Source organism: Salvia miltiorrhiza, chromosome 4 (genome assembly GCF_028751815.1).
Source record: "Salvia miltiorrhiza cultivar Shanhuang (shh) chromosome 4, IMPLAD_Smil_shh, whole genome shotgun sequence".
NCBI lineage: Eukaryota > Viridiplantae > Streptophyta > Magnoliopsida > Lamiales > Lamiaceae > Salvia > Salvia miltiorrhiza.
This window is the reverse complement of record NC_080390.1, coordinates 15,752,863-15,775,331: the sequence shown is the minus strand read 5'-3', so window position 1 is coordinate 15,775,331 and position 22,469 is coordinate 15,752,863. Positions and strand designations below refer to the sequence as shown.

Here is a 22,469-nt window from a genome sequence, read left to right as displayed (position 1 = left end):
GGTGATGTGCAATTTCAGAAAATGGAAAAAAGTAATGTACTTAGGGGCAATTACCCCTAATAAAAAATTACATAGAAGGACAAACAAAGTGCACAATCTTTGCCCTAAAAAGTAGAGGCACAAATTTTAATAAAAATTAATAAAAAATTATTTGACGGTGGATTCATCAAATGAAAACTTATACTCCCTCCGTCCCTCAAAAGTTTGCCCTAAAAAGGAGCGGCACAAGTTTTAATAAAAAATAATAAAAAGTTATTTGACGGTGGATTCATGTATAAAAATAGTATTTAATGGGTTGTATTGTAAAATTGATGATGAGGTCATGTACAAATATAGAAAATAAGGAGATTGAGACAATTTTTTTGGGGATGTATGGAGTACTTATTTTTTCTAAAATTTCAAATCTCACAATGATTTTTTTTACAAAACTTCATCCAATGAAAATTACTATAAAAGGAATATTTTGATTCTCTTATTTAAGAAGGAAACCAATCATATATATAATTGCTTTACATATAAATAGTTATATTTGTTATAGGTAAATTTAATTTCACCCATTTTAATTTCAATCAGTATTGTTGGTAGTACCATAATTTTGATAGCTAAAAAATGATTTTATTTTTATTGAGAATTTTAATTTGATCAATTATTAATTTAATATTTCTTTTTAATAAAAGATAAAAGAATGTAATTTCGACAAGAAAAAAATTACATGACTTATTTTCAGTAAGAGATAAACGAATATAATTTTGAAATAAAAATTTACATAAAAGTGAAACAAGCAAAGTACATGAAAAAAAATATGTAATATATCTAGGGCAAATTGCATGAAAATACCTCACTTTATACCAAATTCTGGTTTTTTGACAAACTTTTTAATTGTAGCAAGAAATCGAACGACCTTTCAATTTATTGCAATTGGCAACCCCGATGTTTTTCCGGCCAAGTGAATTTGGGGGTTTTCATTGCGTGTCATTATTAGCTGATATGGCTGATGACGTGTAATTACTTTAATCTTGTGGACTGGGTTACGTGGAATTAAGTAGACTAAAAAGATTTAAAAAACGTAGACGACGTCGTTTGGGATGGGAGGGAAACAAGAGAGGAAACGACGTCGTATGTAATTAGGGTGTTAAATTGGTTTTTTCACGACGTAGAGTATCCAAAGTTGACGTTTTTTCCAGAAATCGAAACCTAATCTCAGTCTTCAGACTAAAAAATTGGTGGAATCCATAGTTGTAGAGTTCTTTATTCCTCAAATTGCTGCTAGTGTCGTCAGTAACGTGGTGGTGGTCCCAGATTCTGGTTCACGAGGATAATAGTGAATGCGAGATGGGGGACAGGTAGGGCTTTACTCCCTTCTTTTATGCTTTTAATTTTTTTTTAGCTTGGGTTTCTATCGTCTGTAGTCGATTATAGGGTATACAGTGATTTATTTGTTGTTTTTTTTTTTCGTTTTTTACAGTTCATTTGGAATTTACATTCACCATGGTGGTAGATTTGTGCGTTTTGATGGTAAGGACATTTATGTTGGGGGGGAATGTGAGGCAACCTTCAAACATGATCCAGATAGGTTTGGGTATTTTGATGTGGAAGAACTAGTTAAAAATCTGGGATATGCTAGTTGGGGGAGATTGTGCTATGTGAGGCAACCTTCAAATTACATTGGCATCATCTACCACAACAACTACATCCTAAAACCAAGCAAAGAAGACAAGTACAACAATAACTACAAACCCCATATACAATAGCTTCATCCTTTTCTCCACATTATGAATTTGACTCCCAAGTTTCTTGTAGTCATCATCACCTACTGATGAAGGTATATCTTCTTCATCCACAATGGAGGGATTTTTATCTGCATTTTTTTCCTCAGCCGAATTATTTCTTCAAGCGCTAATTCCTTTTCAAGCTTCATCTTCAAGAAGCAATCCTTATAGTACGCCGGCAGAACTGGATCAATCCACTCCCAATACTTGCAATCACCACGCTACCAACACAATAAAAAAAGGTAATGAATCGATGCAAAAAAGGCTTGAAATGATGCAATACTATGCAATTCTCACCCGACCACGCCGGCGGCAGTGGTAGTAGCGCCTCTCCGGATTAGTCACACTATTTGAGGCCTGCAAGATGCAAGGCTCTGGCTCTTCACACATGCAGAATCTTTGAGGTAATGGAAAGTGGGATGAGCTCAATTGTCCCGTTTGAGAAGAAGACTCCATCGCTTAGACCTCAGATTTTGAACCGAGAACAAATGGGAGAAGACTCTCGATGGGTGCTTTGAACCGAGAAGAAATTGGAGAGATGAGGAGACTTGAAGCCCTAAATCGATATATATTGAACCCAAGATTTGATTTTGTACAAAATTGGAATGAAACGACGACGTTTTAATATAACTGGGGACGACATCGTTTAATTAGCGGCAACCGCTTGCCACATCAACTTCACGGGATTCCACATAAGCATTCACTTGGCCGGAAAAACACCGGGGTTGCCAATTGCAATAAATTGAAAGGTCGTTCAATTTCTTGCTACAATTAAAAAGTTTGTCAAAAAATCGGAATTTGGTATAAAGTGAGGTATTTTCATGCAATTTGCCCATATATCTAATCTCTAATAATTGTTTTAGCCAATTTCATCAAATGAAAGCTTATATAAAAATTGTATTTCTATTCTCCTATTTAACAAGAAAAGTCTGGCACAATCATGTTACAATTACAGTAAATATTCAACTTTTCCGATGTATTTTGTTGATTAAAATCTATAAATAATTCAACTAAAAAAATTGATTTACTCTACTTTTACATATATTTTTTCTGGATTGTAGATTAGTAGTACTGTTTTGCTATCTTTAGCTAAACCAATTTTAGTTCTGTAATTTTATGGTCTTTCAAATTCCAGACGAGATAATGCTCGTAACAGTTATGGTATTTTAAATTCTAAATTAAATGATGTTCATAATTCAGTTACGATCTTTCAAGGTCTAAATAAGATCATTCTCATAATTTAATTATTTACAAACTCGATAGGACAAGATCATTGCATGTTAGTTGTGGTTTTTAAGCTTCAGACGAGATGATACTCAAAAATTAAATGTGGTGTTTCAAGTTTCAAGTGAGATGATGCTCAAAGGGATACTTCTATTATTAAAAAAAAAAAACATTTTAATTGATGATAATAGTTGAGATTAATATTATTTCAAATATTGTACCATCAATTTAATTTGGTCAAATCAAATTAATTATAAAAATAATTATATACAAATTATTTAATATTCCCCCGTCTCAATTCAATAGGTCAAGTTTCCTTATTTGGATGTTCCATTTCAATAGTCACTTCCTAAAATGGAAAGTCAATACATAACAAATATCATCACATAACTCATTAATTACACCAAATGTCATTATATCCCACACATAATTATTATTTTTTATTTCTCTCTCGTATTTTTTATTTTTTTGGACAAATATATCTTCAAAAAAGTACTTTCTTTCTAATATTTTATTACAAATTAATATTAGTGTCCAAGCCTTGTGACCTATTGAATTGAGACGAAGAGAATATATTATAACCATAACAATAATGTAATCTATACTATATTAAAAATGGAGTTTTCAATTTGAAATTAATTTAGATGGCAATTTTGTAAATAATGGAGAAATTAAAGTCATAATTTTTGCAAAACTCAAATCTATATATAACCAAAAAATTCCATTAATTTAAAAAAAACCTGTTGCATAAAAAATGGAGATGATGTGTTGACCATATTTTCATTCTACTTTTTTATTATTTGTTTTTTGGCTGTAATTTCTTTTAAATTATTTTTCGGTTTCTTTTCATTTAAAGAATTTTTGTTTTCCTAAAAATTATGCATTTTGATTAATTAAATGTATTCAATACAAATATCAAATCAAAGATCATGACAAAAACTTTAATTTGATATATAATATATAAAAAATAAGTTTAAAATAAGAATTTTATTCAAATTAAAAGTTTCAAAGTTATTTTCTTTTCTCTCTCCTTTCTCTTAGTATTTTATACTGTAGGTTTTTTTGAAAAAGGAAGTTAGCTCTTTCAAAAAAAAATTGTTTTTATTATTTTTGAAATCATGGAAACATAATTGTGTAAATGATGTAAATTTTATTATGAAATACGGGAAGTATATGTATTATCTCTTTATTTATTTGTTAAAATTCTATGAGGTATTTATAATTTCTTTTTGTGTTATAATTTTTTTTTTGTACATAGATACAAATTATGGAATATTAACTTATTAGTTCAATACAGTATTTTTAGATTCTCACTGAAAATGTAGTTTCCAACCATATATAGATATGCGTTCACACAATTTTCATAAAATATTTGAATCCCCCAACTATGTCTTACAAGATTTTTCATAAATAATAATAATAATAATAATAATAATAATAATAATAATAATAATAATAATAATAATAATAATAATAATAATAATAATAATAATAATAATAAAATAAGTGCACTTTTATTTCAAATTTACCAATTAACTTTCATAGTATACTTTTTAGTTTAGATATTTCTTAATCTGCATTTTTTTAATTCAAAGTTCTTTTCTCATCCTTAGATAAAAATGAACATAAACAAATTATATTAATATGTTGAGTTTTTGTTGAAATGATGAAAATTTAAGAATTATTTTGTTTTGGCATATTTTTCATCCTTTACAATAATTTAATTAGGGAGCTTAAAATTTGCCTTATAACTTCATTAGTTAATACCAATAAATTTCAATATTAAATATTGACATATGTTAATATGATAAGGCAATAAAAGGTCCTACTCGAATTTCCTTTTCCTTTTACCAATTTTATCGAAATTTGATAATAAAAAAAAGGGACACCTGAAAATTTTCATGACCAAAAAATCAAAAGAGAGACAAATAATTAAATAAAAAATCGACAATGAGCAAGATATCTTTATTTAATTTTTTATATAATTCAAAAGTCACGCAACAAATTTGAAATTGCATTGTAACACTATTGATATTCAATATATTTTGTGGCGAATTATTATCTATGTTCTGTAAGCGTGTATTACATATGAGATGGCACAGATTTAAGAAATGATTGGTAGATAATGTGTTGACTGTAAATGAATGGTTGTGATTAAAAAGATAAAAAGTGAGGTCATGTCCCAAAATGGAAGTGATACACTCTTATGAGACACACGAAAATAGAATATGTGATACATTCTTACGGGACAGAGAGAACATATTTTTGTATCACCATTACAAATTCTATGTGTAAATTTTGTATTTTATTTGTATATAAATTTTATATTTCAATATACGTAATTTTTCATAAAAGACCATATATTAGTAGTTTTACGTAATTTATTTTTTTAAGTTATAAATTTATTATGTTCGTGCATCGCACGGGAGTGAATACTAGTTTTATTTAAATTACAACATAAATTAATTTATCGTCGAACTTACATACTAACAACAATAAGATTTATATTAGAGAAGAACAACTGTCGGAGACGCTGAAGAAAAGCTGTAGAAGCTGGAAGAGACGTCTCTACTCGTATAATAAGTTGAGATTGAATAAAAGAAAATTGGGCATAAAATAATTAGAGCTAATTTATATGCTATTGTAAGCTGGCCTAGTCCAATACGAAGCCTGTATATGAAGCCCAAATAATGCAGCCCAATTTGAATTCTATTCCTTTCTTCATAAAGTGATGCATTTTTTGGGAGGATTTGCATTTATGCCTTGCTTGCCTTGTCTTTAGCATGATTCTTTCATAATAATATGTCTATACGATTTCTTTGAGGCAAATATAATTTCTTTATTTATTTTCGTAAGGATTTATTTCGAAATTAGAGAATAATTTAAAATTTAAAGAAACGGGTCGGATCTTTGGTGAACCAAATGCTGAAAGCGAGTCGGCCCGCTACCAGATTCAGTGGGGCCCGCCTTTCCCAATTTTTTTTTATTTTTTTTTCAAAATTAAAAATAGGCAGAGGCAATTCGTTCGTCGTCGGCGCACGTTAAATACAATACCTCTACCAACACTACTGTGTACCTTTCTGCGAGGTGCATCATACCAAAACCCTCTTCTCTCTAATTCCTACCTATACATACACATATACAAGCAATTCCATTCGCGAAATGAGCGTTAGATTGGAGTCCACCGCATTCATAAACCCTTATCCTACCTTGACTAGAGCTGCTTCGACTATGGCGCTTTGTCACGCGCCGCCGACCTCACTAGGGTTTGAAGGTTTGCTCAGAGCTAGAATCAATGGAAAATTGTCGCTTCCGCAGCTTCCGAGAGTGCTCGGAGTTAATCTACGGCAGAGGACTGTGAGGAATCGCACCGTTTTCTCCTTCGCTGCATCGCACGAGGAATCGGTGAGGTCATCTTGAATTTGTTTTCGTTTTCACGAATTGAATTTCTTCGAGCTGTTTTTTTTTAATTATTTTTTTCGTGCTTTTGTTTCGATCGGATTTCGGTTTTGTGCATTGTGTTGAGAGCGGGAGTTTGGGTTTGGTAATGCTGGAGTCTGTTTTGTATTTGACCCTAAGGCTGTTCTAGCAGGATATTCCTAAAACATTCATATTGTTTTTCAGTGGGGAAGGGGATTGGTGTCATATATTCTCGAAACTCTTTTGATAGTGTTGCGAGCAGAAATTCTTTCAAAATTTCGATAAAGGTAATGTGTATATAATTTTTCCAGTTGGCAATGAAAATGCCCATATATCAGCGTAGATTGTTGTCCTTTGATATTTATTCGATTAAAGATAGATGCTGCTGACACCAATTCTAGAATTAGATGAAAATATTTTTCTGTAGGAGGCGTGGAAGCACACATTATAAAACTTGTCGTCATCTTTTGTTATAGTATTTCAATCAATATATATATGCAATAAATAGTGTTTTGTTGTGGTTTGGTCTCCAGAAGCCTTCAGATATTGGTATAGAGAAAGAAAAGGAGGATCTGAAAGGGCGAGGTCAAGAATCAGAGGAAGCATGGCAGCAGGCCCTCACATCTTTTAAGGAACAAGCTTTAAAAATGCAGAACACATCTAAGGAAGCTTATGAGTTGTATTCTGAAAAGGCATTCATCATCCTAAAAGAAACTTCTGAGAAGTTAAAAATTCAAGCAGAAAAGGCAAGACTGGATTTGATCGAGGTTGCTAAAGAAACTGCTGAAGAAAGTAAAGAATATTGGGCCACAGCCGCAGAGAATTCCCCTGAACCGGTGAAGGAAATCGTACAAACTTTTTCTACCTCAACCGATGAGCTCAATGACGTGTCTAAAGTCCGGGACTTTTATGTCGGGATACCTTATGGTATGGATACAAGTGCATTATATCTTTCATACAATTGTCAGATGTGACAATTAAGCTTTAGTTGAGATAAAGAGTTATAGTCTAAGATTGTTCTGTTTCATCAGGTGCACTTCTTTCTGTTGGAGGCTTTCTTTCATTTATGTTAACTGGAAGCATCCCTGCCATCAGGTTTGGTATTGTGCTTGGTGGTACTCTTTTGGCCCTGAGTATAGCAAGTTTGAAATCATGGAAGAAGGGAGAGCCGTCATCCTTGCTTGTGAAAGGACAGACAGGTGCTGAGTTTACTGTAGTTTTATGATGTTAGACCATTCATTATATGGTTACCCTATGGCGTGAAAATGTTAATTTTACAATATCTTTCTAGTGCATGAATAAAACATAGTATTAACTGCAAATTTGTGTAAAATTTTGAGGTATCTTTCACGCAAATGGTTAATTTTTATTAATAAAAACTTATAGCATGCATACTTCAGTTTACATTTGTGGTTATGTGCTTACATTCTAGTAGTCGCAAAAACAATTTGAAAGAAGAACTATGCAAATAGAGATCAAATCTAACAATCCATAACAAGGAGTCATGAGATGACCAATGGTAGGCTGTTAGCTCTGGACTCCTGATACTGTTTGCAATACTTTTAAGGTGTGATCGTGTATCTGAGAACTTATATGCACTCTTTGCCTGTAATCTCTCATTGTTAGTTGAAGTGGAGTTATTTAGATTTGTTTGGTTACCTCTGTTATATTTCTTGTGTTGATTATTACCTTATTTTCTTCTTACTCCTTCCTTGTTTTTTGTTTGTCTCTGCAGTAATTGCTACAATATTTTTTGTGAGGGAATTGCGCGTGTTGCCCATGGTAAATCTGTCCGGCCTAAATTCTAAGCTAGTCATACACATTCGTTGCTCTAACTCCATCTCTCTTTTGTGTCTATTTGCAGCGACCATTTATTGCCAATTTCATCACAACCCTTATCAGGTCCACTTTCTGTGATCCTGTATTTGATTAGCTTTTCTTTTACAGTTGTTTCAGCTTTAAATTAGTCATTTTATTCCACCTGAAATGCCATTTTTACTAGAATTAGGAGTGGTGTTTTGCATTGTGTCCAAAATGCGGAGCAAAAGAGGTATAAGACTGGTGAATCTGAGGTGCCCTTTGTTGTTCTTATGAGGATGAAATTGGAGGAATTCTTTAAGAACATCATGAACTTTCTTGAGTGGTCTAGAGCCAACCATAGCAAATAAATTTGAACACTAAATACTTTAATCAATGAAACTCAATTAGATGTATGACGGTTTATTCTGATTTTTAAATCAAGAAGTGTTCCTTCTCAGTTTTTGATGCGTGGAGCGTCTTGCTCTCATGTTTATGTAGCATTTGACGGTTAGCTCGTACTGTGCAGTGGTGGAGTGCTTGCATTCTATCTCTATAGGATCATCAGGGACAGAGAGCAGACGGGAGGGTCCAGTCAGGAAGTAAGGGCCGAAACTTAAACCTCGTGTTGATATAAGGCGCGATCACACGGAGAAAATACTTTGCATCAAGTGAAGGAGAATTCACTCCTCAGGTGGGAGGAAAGCAAAACTATCAATATATGATGTGCCAAGATTTGTGATGCTTTGTAGAAATAACCAAGATTTGAAGTTGTTTTCAGTAGGATGTCAGTGGAAGGATTTCAGTGGAGATGTTATTACTTAGTTTTGCTGATAAATACCAATAAATTTGTTGAAATAATTTGATTATTCAAGCACTGAAACGTCACTTATGATTTCTGAATCTGCATTAATATACATACTTAATATGCATTACGTTAAAATGATTATATTAGAATTTGCAGGACTGGCTTAAGCTCAAATTCGAATGGGTTCAATGTTTTTACGACATTCAGATGCAATAGCTCAACTGTCTATTAAGTTTATAGGGAGTAATTAAGAAATAAAAAAAAATAGGAATAATATAAAAAATAAAACATAACAACAAATATGTTTATATAAATAAATAAATAAATAATTTTGACACGTAATTAAATAAATCAATATAATATTTTAAACTGTGATTTTAAAATATATAACTATTTTTTTCCAATTTCATATTAAAATTAAGAGGTGGTCTAACCCTAACACTATTTTGTTTTACAAATGACATTATCATGTCATATAAAATAATACTATTTCGAAATGACACTAACATTATATTGAAATGACACTGACACTAATACTACACTATCATGTTATCGAAATGACACTATACACCTGAGTGTACCGTACACCCGAATGTACAGGAGATTTTGTGTAAAATTAATACAAATTTCCTTCTCCTTAATAGCATAAATGATTGTAATTTTAAAATATTTAAATTTAAAATAATCATAATTAAATAATAATGTAAAAAGAATTTAAAGGAAAAAAATGACATGTATTTATTTTTTCCACCAATGAATGGAAATCTATATTATTATTATATATATTATATTATTATTATATATATTAAAGCAAAATAAATTCTATCTTACGTGGCGACGTCATATAATCATTTCATTCTAATTTTCCTCAATTTTCATTAATTCTTAATTTTTCTAAATTTTTAACTATTCTTCTAATACGTGATAAGCTATAATAGTACATGATATATACGTATTACTATATGAAAGAATATATCTCCTAGAACTCCTCTTGAATATTTATTTTTTTATTAATTTTTTAATCAATTTTCCATATCTAATAAATGAGGATAATTGTAACGGGATGAAATCAAAGGGTCCTATAATTGTATGTATATCTCTCTATGTTCTCTAATTATATTTATTATTTTAATATTACAAATTTCGTATAATTTACGGAATTCTTCATTCTCATGAATATCTGATTTGTGTTTGACTATTTGTATTGTTTTTTCATCTTGCGTATGTATTATTGAGAAATTTGTATCACTATTGGTGTTTGAGAAATTTGTATCAGTAGTCTGAATTGGATTCGCTACTAAATAACTTTATATCAAGTTAAATGACCCAAGATTATTTGAGTTTTATAATGTGACAAAATTTAGTATGGCTTGCGTATTTGATAATTGATTTACTTATTCTATATATAGGAAATGTCGACGAATAGTGAATCTATTCGTTTGAATGTCATCAATTTAAAAATTTGAAATAAAAATGTGGTGGTCCAAATTTTGCGTTTATGGGTTCAAAAAGATAAATTGAGCAAGGAAGCACTAATGATTAATGAATGGGTAAGTCTTACCACAATTTTATTGAATAAATAGCTTTGTGAAATTATTAATTTTCAATTTATACAATCTAATAACATATTTTATTATATAGGGAAATAAAATCCAAGCATCTGTCCCAACAGGGTTTAAGACAAAGTTTCACGAGTTTCTTAAAGAGGGACAAAGTGTTCAGGATTGTTGAGTCATGAAATTAAATTAAAAGAGGGATGCATAATCATGCTTCTCAGAAATATTGATCTATCTAATGAACTTTGCAATGACACTAGGCTGATAATAACTCCTAGGCTGATAATAACTCAACTTAGGGAACGCGTAATTGAAGGCAAACTCATTTCAGGACAAAATGCGGACAAAAAGTTTCTCATAGCTAGAATGATTATGAGTCCATCAAGTTTTACTAAATTTTCAATTCGGTTTCAGAGAAGGCAAATCCCTATGAGTGTTTGTTTTGCCATGATAATAAATAAAAGTCAGAGACAATCTCTTTCAAATGTAGGATTATACGTACTGAAACCCATTTTTAGGCATGAACAACTCTACGTGGTAATTTCAAGAGTCGCTAGAAAAGAGTCGCTAGAAAAAGAGGTCTAAAGATTTAAGTATGTGATGAGAGTGGTCATACGCAAGATGCAACAACTAACGTGGTGTATGATGAAATTTGTCATATCCCGGCTTTTAATCACTGATTAAAGGCTTAATTATTAATAATTAGGGTTCGGCCATCCACCATGATTCCGGCCATGGCAGAGACGGCGGAGAACAGGGGAAGCGGCGCGGCGACGCTCGGTTTTTCACAATGGCCGGAGAAGGCACATGCAGCGGCGGAGAGACCTCTGCCACCCTGTGCCAAGGCTGGGGACGACGAGGCGGCGCCGTGCTTGGCCACGGCGGAGGCGGCAGTGGCACGCGAAGGCGGCGGCGTGCGGCTAACTTCCGGCGAGGGAGAAATAACAGAGAGAGAGAAACGGACGAAGGAAACAGGGGAGAGAGAGAGGAGGGAGGCGTCCGTCGAGGCGGCGCGCCGGAGGCGGCGCCGCACTCGACCGAGCAGAGAAGCGAGAGGGGCGAGAGAGCCGAGAGGCAGAGAGGGAGAGTGAGGCGCTGATGCTTGTGTGTGTGTGTCTTGTGTTTATGTGTGTTAGATTAGGGCTAGGATTAATTGTGGGCTCAAGCCCTTCTATCTTGTGGGTTGGGCCGATTTTAAAAAAAAAAAGAGAGTGGGCCGATTTTATTTTATTTCTGTTGGGCCCATTTTGCCTTTAAATCCTGATGGGTGTTTATTTAATTGATTGGGCCCAAGTTTAATTAATTTTGGGCTGTTAATTGATTAATAAAGCCTACGAATTTTGGCCTAATTTCTTTTAAAAATGTTTGAATTTTCACCAAATTATTTTAATGAATTTAAATATCTTGATTTAAATTTTAATATTGAAAGTTGGGACTATTTATTTTAAATGAAGTCCGTTCTTTTATTTAAATTTATTGAAGGACTTTAAAGGAAATATTTTGAGAATAAGCTTGCATTTATTATAATATTTCAATGCTTTTTGAGTATGGATTTTAAAAGGATTAAAATGTTTTATTTAAGTTATATGTAAGTGAATAATGAAATTTCTCTTATGTGAGCATGTTAATTTCTAAATGATATTAAGTTAAGGATTTTGACTTCTTTATGTGATTAGAAGAGGTGTGTTGGTTTTTGACTGTCTTTAATGGAACGAATTATGGATGCTAGAACCCTAAAACATTAAAAGATACCCTAGGCACGTAGAATTAGACTTTGTCTTGTGACAATTTCTTCACGAACTTATCGACTCTTCATCAATGAAGGTCCGCGCGACAGAAAGTGAAGCCGAAGAAGAAGCGACTCCACGCCAGCTTTAAGAACGTTTAAGGTGGGCATTACTTTTACTATACGTATATAGAGATCCCCTGCGTGTCGTAGGCCTCTTATACGAATATATGCATGAGATGATTTTAACTGTTAATTTCAGTTTATTATTATGCCCAAATGATAAATGAAATGTTTATGAAAATGAAAATGTTTATGAAAACGAAATGTTTATGAAATGATTGACTGTAAAAAATGTTTATGTTTTACGTATGTATCCTATCTGTGTTGGTTCGCCAACTTTAAAGGAAATCCAATTGGGATCCTATGTTAGACAAAGGTCGCTAGCTAGGGTTAACGTGTACACTCATAGAGACCGCGAGTCGCTTGCGACCGGTCTTGGCGTCCGTGGTAAGGAGACATCCTTTCCGGCGCGTGACAGAAAGGAACAGATATGCATCATATGAAGGAAAATGATCGGCCGATCGACTTTATGAAAATGAAAGAAATATTTTAGTAAGCGCAGGTCATTCAAGAAAACCCCTGTGTGTTACTGTTGGCAGTTCAATTTATATATGTATGCATGTTTGTTTTTCGGCTTATGCCACTGAGTATCTTTATACTCAGCCCTGCATGTATTTCTAAATGTGCAGGTTGAGCAGGCGATGGAATGGTTTGGTGTTGAGCGGGAATTCTTTTGATGGATATGTAATGAAACCTTGAGTATGCATCTCCATATGCATAACTCACACGTTTTTCCGCTGCAAACACTCTGACTTATTTATCGTTTCTACTTAAACTTATTACTACTTCATTTTGACTAACTTTCATTTAGGGTCTAGTCATTATGGCAGGCTCGTTTGTAAATTACCCAAGCGGTTGTTTATATATATATATATATCTAGTGGTTGACTTGAATGTTGTTCTTGAATTACTTAGCAAATTCCTTTAATTCCCGCTTCTTATTTTACACCAAGTCATAAACCCAATTAACCCGTCCTTGGGATAAGTGGGCTGTGACAAATTTTTTGATAGATTATGAGGTAATTGCAAATTTAAGAGCATCTGCAACGGTTACACGATAGCAGCCTACTCATGTAAGGCTGCTATCGTGTAACCGATGCAGCAAACACTTACACGAGGGCTACATGTTCTATCGTGTAGCCCTCACAACGGTTGAAAATAGGTGCGTGTTCTACACGCGCCTTTATAAAAAAATTGAATTTTGAATTCTTGAGGCAGCTTTGACTCCTCAGTTTCCGTGCCAAATTTGACCGTTCGAATTTTTTTCTTCTTCTCTTTATATTCCATCTTCCTCCTTCTTCTTCCTCACTTTCACTCCACAATTCTTCTTCTTCTTTCACTTTCACTCATTATTCTTCCTCCTTCAAGCCTTTTCTTCTTTTTTCTTCCGACAATGGCGGAATCCGACCACGGTTCTTCGTCTGATTCATCCGACGGTGTAGCTCACGCGATCATGGAGGAGATAGAGTTGCAGAAACAACTGCTTGCTCACATCTACGCCCAGCCGGCGCCGGAGGCGGGACGTGCGAAACGTCCCCGGTCTTACGTCCACCGTGATAGAGAGGAAGCCCATCTATGTCTTATGCAAGACTACTTCAACGACAATCCGACGTACGGACCTACATTTTTCCGACGGCGTTTTCGAATGCAGAAGGAGCTGTTCTTGCGCATCGTCGAGGTTGTTCAAGGTGAAGATACTTACTTCCAGATGACCACTGATGCAATAGGTCGGGACTCTCTTTCCCCGTTGTAGAAATGCACATCGGCTATCCGCCAGTTAGCCACCGGCGTCAGTGCGGATACTTTTGACGAGTATCTCAAAGTCGCCGACTCCATCGGGCGTGTATGCCTCAAGAAGTTCTGCAAGGCGGTCATCCGGGCTTTTGGAGCCCATTATCTGCGCCGTCCAACGCCGGAGGACATCACACGCCTTACCCAGATGCACGAGGCGCGACATGGTTTTCCCGGGATTCTCAGGAGTCTTGATTGTATGCATTGGGAGTGGAAGAATTGCCCTAAGGCGTGGCACGACGCATATACACGCGGTGATCAAGGGGAGCCAACCTTGATCTTGGAGGCCGTTGCATCTCACGATCTGTGGATTTGGCATGCCTTCTTCGGTGTCGCTGGTTCGAACAACGATATCAACGTTCTCAACCAGTCGCCTCTCTTCGCCGACGTATTGGATGGAACGGCCCCGCCTGTGCTCTTTCAGGCGAACCATCGGTACTACCAGATGGGCTACTATTTGTGCGACGGCATATATCCGGAGTGGCGTTGCTTCGTCAAGAGTCCACCGATGGCGACAAATCAGAAGGAGGCGAGGTTCAAGAAGATGCAAGAATCGGCACGAAAGGATGTCGAACGTGCCTTTGGAGTCCTTCAAGCTCGGTGGGGAATCATTCGCAGTCCCGCGCGGAATTGGTACCTGGAGCACCTCCGGGACATCATGCTGTGTTGCATCATTCTCCACAACATGATTGTGGAGCACGAAGGTGAAGAAGCAACCAATTGAAGAGATGACGACGCGGGACATGGGGTGTCTAGCAGTGACTCGACGGAGAGTGGTCGAGCAACCCCAGTTTCATTCGAGGAATATGTGCAAAGAGATGCCCTTCTCCGAGATAGGCAGTTGCACGCCGCGCTCCAATATGATTTGATGGAGCATGTTTGGGCACGTTTCGGACCTCTAGGGCCGGAATAGTTATTTGTAGGATTTGTTTTTATTTTATTAAGTTTTATGTAATTTTTAGGATTTCAAAATTAATGCAATTTAAATTTGAAGTAAATTGTGTAATTTAAATTTATGAAATTAAACTTAAATGAAAAATGGAAAAATCAAAACTAAAGCTATCATGTAAGTTATCAAGTAACCCCAATGCATCATCTTTACACCATGTGGTCCCCCCCTCATAAGTAAGCTATCATGTAACACCAATGCGGATGCTCTAATAATTTATTCAATCTTAAAGTTTAAGTCATTAATGATATTATTTAATTTATTTATTTTTTCTTATTTTTTAGTTACCGATTCTAGCTACAGACATATAATATAGATACATTTCAAATATTTGTTACAATTTCTCTTTTAATATTTTTTGGATCGAAACTCTACTAACATATAAATTTCATAAAACATTTATTTTAGGCGATTTCAAATAAATATTACATTCTTTTACTTTAACACAATTTTATTAGATGCTCTCTTTTAGTGAAAAGAAATTAATGAAATAAAAAATAAATTGAATAATTACTAAAAATTATTTTTTAATAGATACCCATCGAAATTCGACGGGTTGCTTACTAGTAAAATGAAAAAAATACGATGTTCTTAGAAATAAATGAGATCGAACAAAAATTAAATTTTAACATTTTAAACAATTATAATTTATTTATTTCAAAATTAATTTTGATAATTTTTACATCAAATTAAAGATCTTTTTGTAATCTTTAATTTAACATCCATATTGAGTATTTCTATTTCATGAATCAAAATTAATAATTTTTCAAAAAGAACTAAACTAGAGAAATAACATTAAAAAATAGAAGAGAAAAATATTAGAGGTAAAAAACTCATCTTCATAATATTGTTAATATTATAGACTGTAGATTAATGATTGTAGCGAAAAAAAAAAAAAAAACTAGAAATTGAGATGTGGGGAACAAAAGCTATATATATCTGTAATCTGTATACCGTTGCTTAATTTCCCTCTCCCCTCTTGGACGCATCCGCATCCCTCAAACCCTAGATTTCAACTGTTTCAGATCTCTTCTCGGCATTGGCAGACGAACAAATACAAGAAATTTTGAAATTGCAACAAGAAGTTTCATCAAAAAAGATTGCTCTGGCGGCTGCTAAGAGACGTTTAAAGGAATTGGATAGTCAAGCGAGAAAGTGCAAAGCTGAAAAGCGAAGACTGAGGGATGAAATTTCAAAGGCCGGTGTTGCTGTAGTATATAATAGAGAAGACGTTCCAGCAGTTAAAGAATTGGTGGAAACCTATAACGTTGACTGTGTTTTTGTCCCATTCACCGATGAAATTAAGAAGGAGATGAGGGATGCCGGCCTTAATGTAGGACCATGGTAATTCTCTGAATTCTTCCTTTCTTCTTTTCACCATTTGTCATTTTTATATTCTGATTGGCTTATGTGTTGAGGAATGTGCTGCAACTGTTGTTCTTTTTTTTTTTTTTTGTGGAAGGTGATTTGGTATATGTTCTTGCACATTTTTCTTTCGAAATATAAATCTCCAACTTTGGACTTTTTAAATATAAATTAGGCATAATCTTTGAAACGTTTTGGAATAATGTCACAATTTTTGAATGTGTTGTAAATTCATCCCTTCTACTTTATTTCATGAATATAAAATTGAGATTTAAATATTAATCCAATGTTAAAAGCAACATTGATTACAAATTTTTGGGGTTTTTTTTTATAAATATGTATTTGAGGTTGAGATTTAGCATTAATACAGTATCCATGTTGGTTTCTGCAGTATGCCTAATAAAGATAGTTTAAGATCCTTGTTCTATAATAGTCAAGTGGTGTTCTTTTGCACTACTTACACTGAATAACCACTTAAAAATCTTATGTTTTGGTAATTTATTCTCTGCAGCTGTGCTCACAATTTATTTGTAATGCTTGCGAATGAATAATTATTTGTTTGTGTGGTTGCGAGTGAATAATTATTTGTTGGTGTGTGTGTGAAGATATAAGAGAGGAGAGGATGTATGTATAGGTAGGAAGAAGAGTGGTCTAATAATAGTCTAGTGGTTTTGTTTTGCACTACTTGTTGGTTATCTTCTCACACTGATAAAATCTGTCTATATATATTAGCACCTTTTCAACATTACATTCCAAGGGGACTCGTAATTTTCTGGTTATATGATCATTTGCTTCTTCAACTTACTCTTATTTATGATGTTGCAGACACAAGCTGCAGAATACATAGAAAAGATTATGCTCAATACTTTGCAAGGAGTAAAGGTTGTTGATCAAGTTGGAGGAAAGCTAAAGCTATCAATACATGATGTGCCAAGATTTTTTGAATTTTGAAGTTGTTTTCGATATATTCAGTGGAGATGTTATTAGTTTTGCTGATAAATACCAATAAATTTGTGGAAATAATTTGATTGTTCACTTATGATTTCTTAATCTGCATTAATATATACATACTGAATATGCACTACCTTAAAAAGATTATATTAGAATTTGCAGGACTGGCTTAGCTCACACTCAAATATTAAGTTTATAACTCAAATATTAAGTTTATATGGGTAATGAGAGAATTTACCACAAAAGTGCCATCACTAGATGCATATAACCGAAAATTTCCCAAAGGAGTGGGAGTTTATGTAAGCCAGATTCTAAAATGTACACAAATCATTAAGTTAAAAGTGCCAAACGGCAGCAAACATCACACAACCAAATAAACCGATGGCGATGCAATGTGAGTTGCTTTGCTAATTTACAATATGAGTGTACTCAAACATGCGTGTGATCGGGCACCTCGCCATGATTGTCCAACGGCATGTACTGCGCCATGATAGCCCGGATCTCTGAATCCATGTACCTCTGCACAAGCATTCAATGTTACGGAAGAAGAACAGGTCCACCACAAGGTCTCTTCAAGAGTAACCTTCGTGGTCTCTCATATGTTTGGATATGGAAGCAGAGACACTCCCTTAAAAATGCTTCAACAATCAAAATTGTGCGAAATTTAAACATCTTGTATCCGGGACTTACCCGAATCCTGTACTTGTAAAGAGCATATCCAGCAAATCCAGCCACAGTCAAACCGAGAAGAATCACCCCAACGAAGTTCCAACTGTATTCTGTTGTAACAACAGAATCTTTACCTGCACAGACGGAGAAGAATCACCCAACGAAGTTCCAACTGTATTCTGGAGAAAACACAATTGAAATGTGGTTCCCATATACTACTTCTTAATCATGGGGATCAAATAATAATTGTGGGTATGTACCCTTGTTCATATTGATATGGTGTTCCATGCTTAGCAGATATATTGGAGAAAGTGCATTGAAGAATGTTAAGCAGACAGTTGTGGGCTTTAAAGCATATAATTTTCATACTTCTTGCAAAGTCATCGTTCAATAAGAGCTTACCTATACACGTATCATGCTCATGTATGTACAGTTGGTTGCTACCACAGCTGCATTCGTAACTACCCCAGGTGTTCTTACATTTGCAATCGGAACACTGGCAAGCCAACTTTTCCTTGCATTCATCAATATCTAAATGGCATTCATGTCAAACCAAGTCAACCACATGTCAGATTCAATAGCAACCTTGGTAAAACTGCTGATATATGTCTGTTACCTTCACAATGACTATCTCCATTACCCTTGAATCCAGGTGGACACTTGCAACCTTTTGTATGGTCGTCCTGAAATATAACAATCAAACATCTAGCTCTTCAACATATTGAAAAAGGCATACTCTGTATGATGGAAAAAAAGAAAAAGGTTCCATCCAAGTTATGAAGGAGAGCACAGTTTGAGGGGGAAAGTTGGCGACTCACAATGCATGCGGAGTATGTGTGTCCATTCTTTGTTTCCTTCCAACAACCTCCATTATTAATTCCGCATCTTAACGCACCAGAAGCTGTCATATCAAGAAAGGAGTATGAGGAATCCATGCTCAGCAAGGAGGTCGTATAGCATTTGAATGTAAAAGGCAACACTTAACCAATTTGAGGCAAGAATGATCTCTCCTTTTCTTTTCGTCAGGAATGATATATTCTTGTGATAATTATGGTTTGGAGAAAATATTTAATGCTATTCGCACAAAACAAATTACCTTGACAATGAGTATAACCGTCACCGGAGAATTTCACTCCCTGCACAACAGGGCATTCGCACACCCTCCCCCTGAAGGTATCCTGTAGAACATTTTTACTTAGATAGGAAAAAAGAAGGCAAAGCAACCCAAAGACTAAAATGAATTTTTATTAAAATCTTGATACCCTGCAAGCAGTAATATTAGAACTTGTATCCTGCCAGCACCCGCCATTGTTAGTCAAACACTCGTTTGTTTGTATATCTGGCCCCCGAAACACAAAAAGACAGCAGTTAGAGCACAGCAGTGAAGGAAATATGCAAGGGCCAGTGCCAAAATCTTATTGATGGTGATGGATGCTCTTATATCAATAAATATACACAACTGTCAAAATAAAAAATGGAAAACAAAAATAACCTGGAGTCAGACAGATTGCAGGTTCTGTAGTCTCTTCAAAACCTGAACAAATGGCCTTGAGAACCGCCCCCTTGTCCAGCTTCCCTGAACCATACAAACACGTACCTAAGATTTGAAATTCTTTTTCATGTAACACAGAACTGAATTTAGGAGTTGTTACCTCTATATTGTCTATTGTTCACAACAAGAGTCGGCAAGATGGTAACGTCTCCTCTAGAGCCCTTTCCTATCTGAGATCAAGTACCATTCCAATTTAGTAGCTCTCACAGATGATACTTACTGAAATCGACATGATTTTTTTTACGATTATCAAACCTGTGCTTCCTGTTCAGCTTTCAGAATAGGGTTGTCAAGATCTGCCTCTGTGTCTCCAATGCATTCGTCTATCTTCTTAACATCAACTCCTACAGTGGAGGAACATAATAACTAAACTCAAATGAAAAGTTCAGGGGAGAGAAGCACAGATGAATCAACTAAGTACTGTTAAAGTTACTGTATAAAACCCTTTACTCCCAAAATATTTAACTCAGCACTCGATGCAAAACAAACATATTAACTAAACCAAATGAAAAATCATGTATAAAAAGAAGAAGCATTTGAATAACCACAGAACCTCTTTGCAGATACCAGAGACTGCAGTGTTTAAACCTTGATAATAAAAGTTAATAGAATTATCACTTATAAATGTACGTAAAAGAATGAAACCTACCAAGTGACTTGATTACTTGATCTGCACATTCTTTATTATACTTCTTCTCTTTCATTGGACAGCGGATTGAAAAATCTGTCACATAGTCCCACCACTGCCACGGCTTTCCACTTTCATTTGCCACCTTAAAGAAGCAGGCTTGACGTAGATTTTGCTCAACAACATCCTTTCCATCATATCCTTTGCTGAAATCCTGCTCAGGATCTGGTGCACAATACCTCCCTTGGTTGATGCACTGCGACTTACACTGTTTGCTCGACTTAAAAGCATCAGGACAGTACCACGTTATATAACGTGGAATGAACTGAGTGTAGCCTTTCTGCTCAAGTATCTGAGCAGCTCCTTTGAAATCCCTGACGAAATCTAACTGGCTTTCACACTTGGCGCCACACTCATCATTACTATTTGTCCAGAACTCATACTCAACCCGCTCGTCAGGATGTGGAAGGGCTTCTCTCCAATCAAGATTAACACTCACCATTTCTCCTTTAGCTAATTCTTTTTTGATTTTGTCTCCAAGATCCTTGCTGATAAGGGCCGATGGAATAGTGATGTTCTGCAGATAATCAGGATTTGCATCCTCTTGCTCGGGATTATCCATAGTGATAAGAGGCTCATTCCTGTCATCAGCCACAAGAATAGCTGCGGCTCCACCATTTTGCGCGTTCCATGCCTTCAACGTAAAATAACATTCTGGCAGAGATGCAAACTAAATACATTAATTGATGAGCTGATGCAACCAATTTTCTAATAGAGAAAATTCAACATTGAGTGTAAGCTTTTGGTAGTCAGTCTTTGCAAACTTAAGTACCAAATACACAAACTTGAAATTGTTGGAGTTGGAGAAACAAGAAAATTAGACAATCAGAACCAATCTAAAGCTATGAATTGAAGAAAGATTTGCGAATTCCAGATGTTATCCCTACTAACCAAATACATGAACGCGATTAATTTCAATTCCGTATTAGCTTGAATTCTTATAATTACCTAACAAGTTTACACAAATCTTATCAAAAAACCTCGATCAACTCTTCAAAACATAAAGATTGTCTCAACTCCAAATTTCTCTAAATTCATAGATTCCTAACAACCAAAAGTATTGAGCACAAAGTAAGCAGAAAAATCAAGTTAAACACATGCAATCATCATATAAATTAAACTACAAAACAGCACGATCAAGAGCAACCTCCCTATTCATACAGAATTGGTGACTAAATCAAGGGTGAAAAGGGTATCGATCAAATTTACCCCCTCTATCAGCAAGAAGGAAGATTGGGATGCCCCCAGGCTTCTTCTTCAAGGAAGCTTCGACATCTTCAAAGCTACTGCACCCCTTCTGATTGGAATTAGGGTAGAAAACAGAGCCAGACATCGTTCCTCCATATTGAGGAACCCCAAAATTCCCAATCGCGCTCTCATAAACACCTTTTAATGAATCCGGTGATGTCACCTTCAAACTGTTCTTCTCCACTAGAAATCTCCCCAAGCAGGAACCGCAGAGAACTAATAAAACACAAACTAAAATTCCAAACTTCTCTCTCATCCTTCTCACTCCCCTACGATCAGAACTAAGATCCAAATAGAGTTGCGAGAAGCCTGCAACGCAGATCAAGAGAATTTTAAAACTAACCCACTAAAAAAGATTCGATCTTTGCTCGAGTAACACAAATTGTATCGAAATAAATAGCAGCCCAGATCGTAAAACTACTGAAGTAGCGGAAAGATCAATATAACCCGCAGATAAATCCTAAACGGATTTTGCAACTGCAAGTAAGCTGAGGGAAAAAGCTGAATAGAGGAGTCAACTTTAGTAAAAAAAAATGAATATTTAAAAGAATAAAAAAAAGTGGAATTTGGATTAGTAATTGTGAAGACGTGTTAATAATGAAAACTACAATAGTGTCGGTATTAGCATAAGATTAGAATAATAATCGATTTTGGATCTATAACAAAATTTTATAAATATTTTTGGACCGATTCTTGATGATGGAAAACGTTGATTTAGTCTAAATACGCACTCTTAATTAGCAAGAAAAGTTACTAATATTATTCTCTTCAACCCAAGATAATAGATATAATACCTAATTAACTTTATACACGTTCTAATCAATGTTTTACTA

General features: G+C 34.7%; 2 protein-coding genes and 1 long non-coding RNA gene across 5 annotated transcripts; 2 read left to right on the top strand and 1 right to left on the bottom strand.

Annotated features, from left to right (window-relative positions):
- Positions 1-5,824: 5,824 nt before the first annotated feature.
- Positions 5,825-9,084, top strand: LOC131019812 (protein FATTY ACID EXPORT 3, chloroplastic). Of its 2 annotated transcripts, XM_057948418.1 has the most exons (6): positions 5,825-6,398; positions 6,947-7,340; positions 7,445-7,612; positions 8,149-8,195; positions 8,278-8,315; positions 8,740-9,084. In XM_057948418.1, the coding sequence occupies exons 1-6, from the start codon at positions 6,156-6,158 to the stop codon at positions 8,828-8,830; spliced, it is 981 nt and encodes a 326-aa protein (XP_057804401.1). In that variant the 5' UTR covers positions 5,825-6,155; the 3' UTR covers positions 8,831-9,084. The 2 variants fall into 2 exon arrangements, with proteins under 2 accessions (XP_057804401.1, XP_057804400.1); XM_057948417.1 differs by having other exon boundaries at positions 5,978-6,398; positions 8,149-9,084.
- A 6,975-nt stretch (positions 9,085-16,059) lies between these two features.
- Positions 16,060-17,558, top strand: LOC131019826 (uncharacterized). The gene is made up of 2 exons (XR_009100464.1): positions 16,060-16,507; positions 17,354-17,558. It is a non-coding gene; the product is annotated as an uncharacterized LOC131019826 (long non-coding RNA).
- Positions 17,559-17,712: 154 nt separating this feature from the next.
- On the bottom strand, positions 17,713-22,358 carry LOC131019796 (vacuolar-sorting receptor 1-like). 2 transcript variants are annotated; one of them, XM_057948379.1, is made up of 12 exons: positions 21,598-22,358; positions 20,350-21,042; positions 19,956-20,044; positions 19,801-19,870; positions 19,641-19,724; positions 19,411-19,487; positions 19,245-19,326; positions 18,967-19,049; positions 18,765-18,831; positions 18,551-18,679; positions 18,170-18,282; positions 17,713-17,998 (listed from the first exon to the last, which is right to left on the bottom strand). In XM_057948379.1, exons 1-12 carry the CDS (start codon positions 21,890-21,892, stop codon positions 17,909-17,911), a joined length of 1,872 nt encoding a protein of 623 aa, XP_057804362.1. In that variant the 5' UTR covers positions 21,893-22,358; the 3' UTR covers positions 17,713-17,908. The 2 variants fall into 2 exon arrangements, with proteins under 2 accessions (XP_057804362.1, XP_057804361.1); XM_057948378.1 differs by having other exon boundaries at positions 17,713-18,282.
- Between the last annotated feature and the right edge of the window lie 111 nt (positions 22,359-22,469).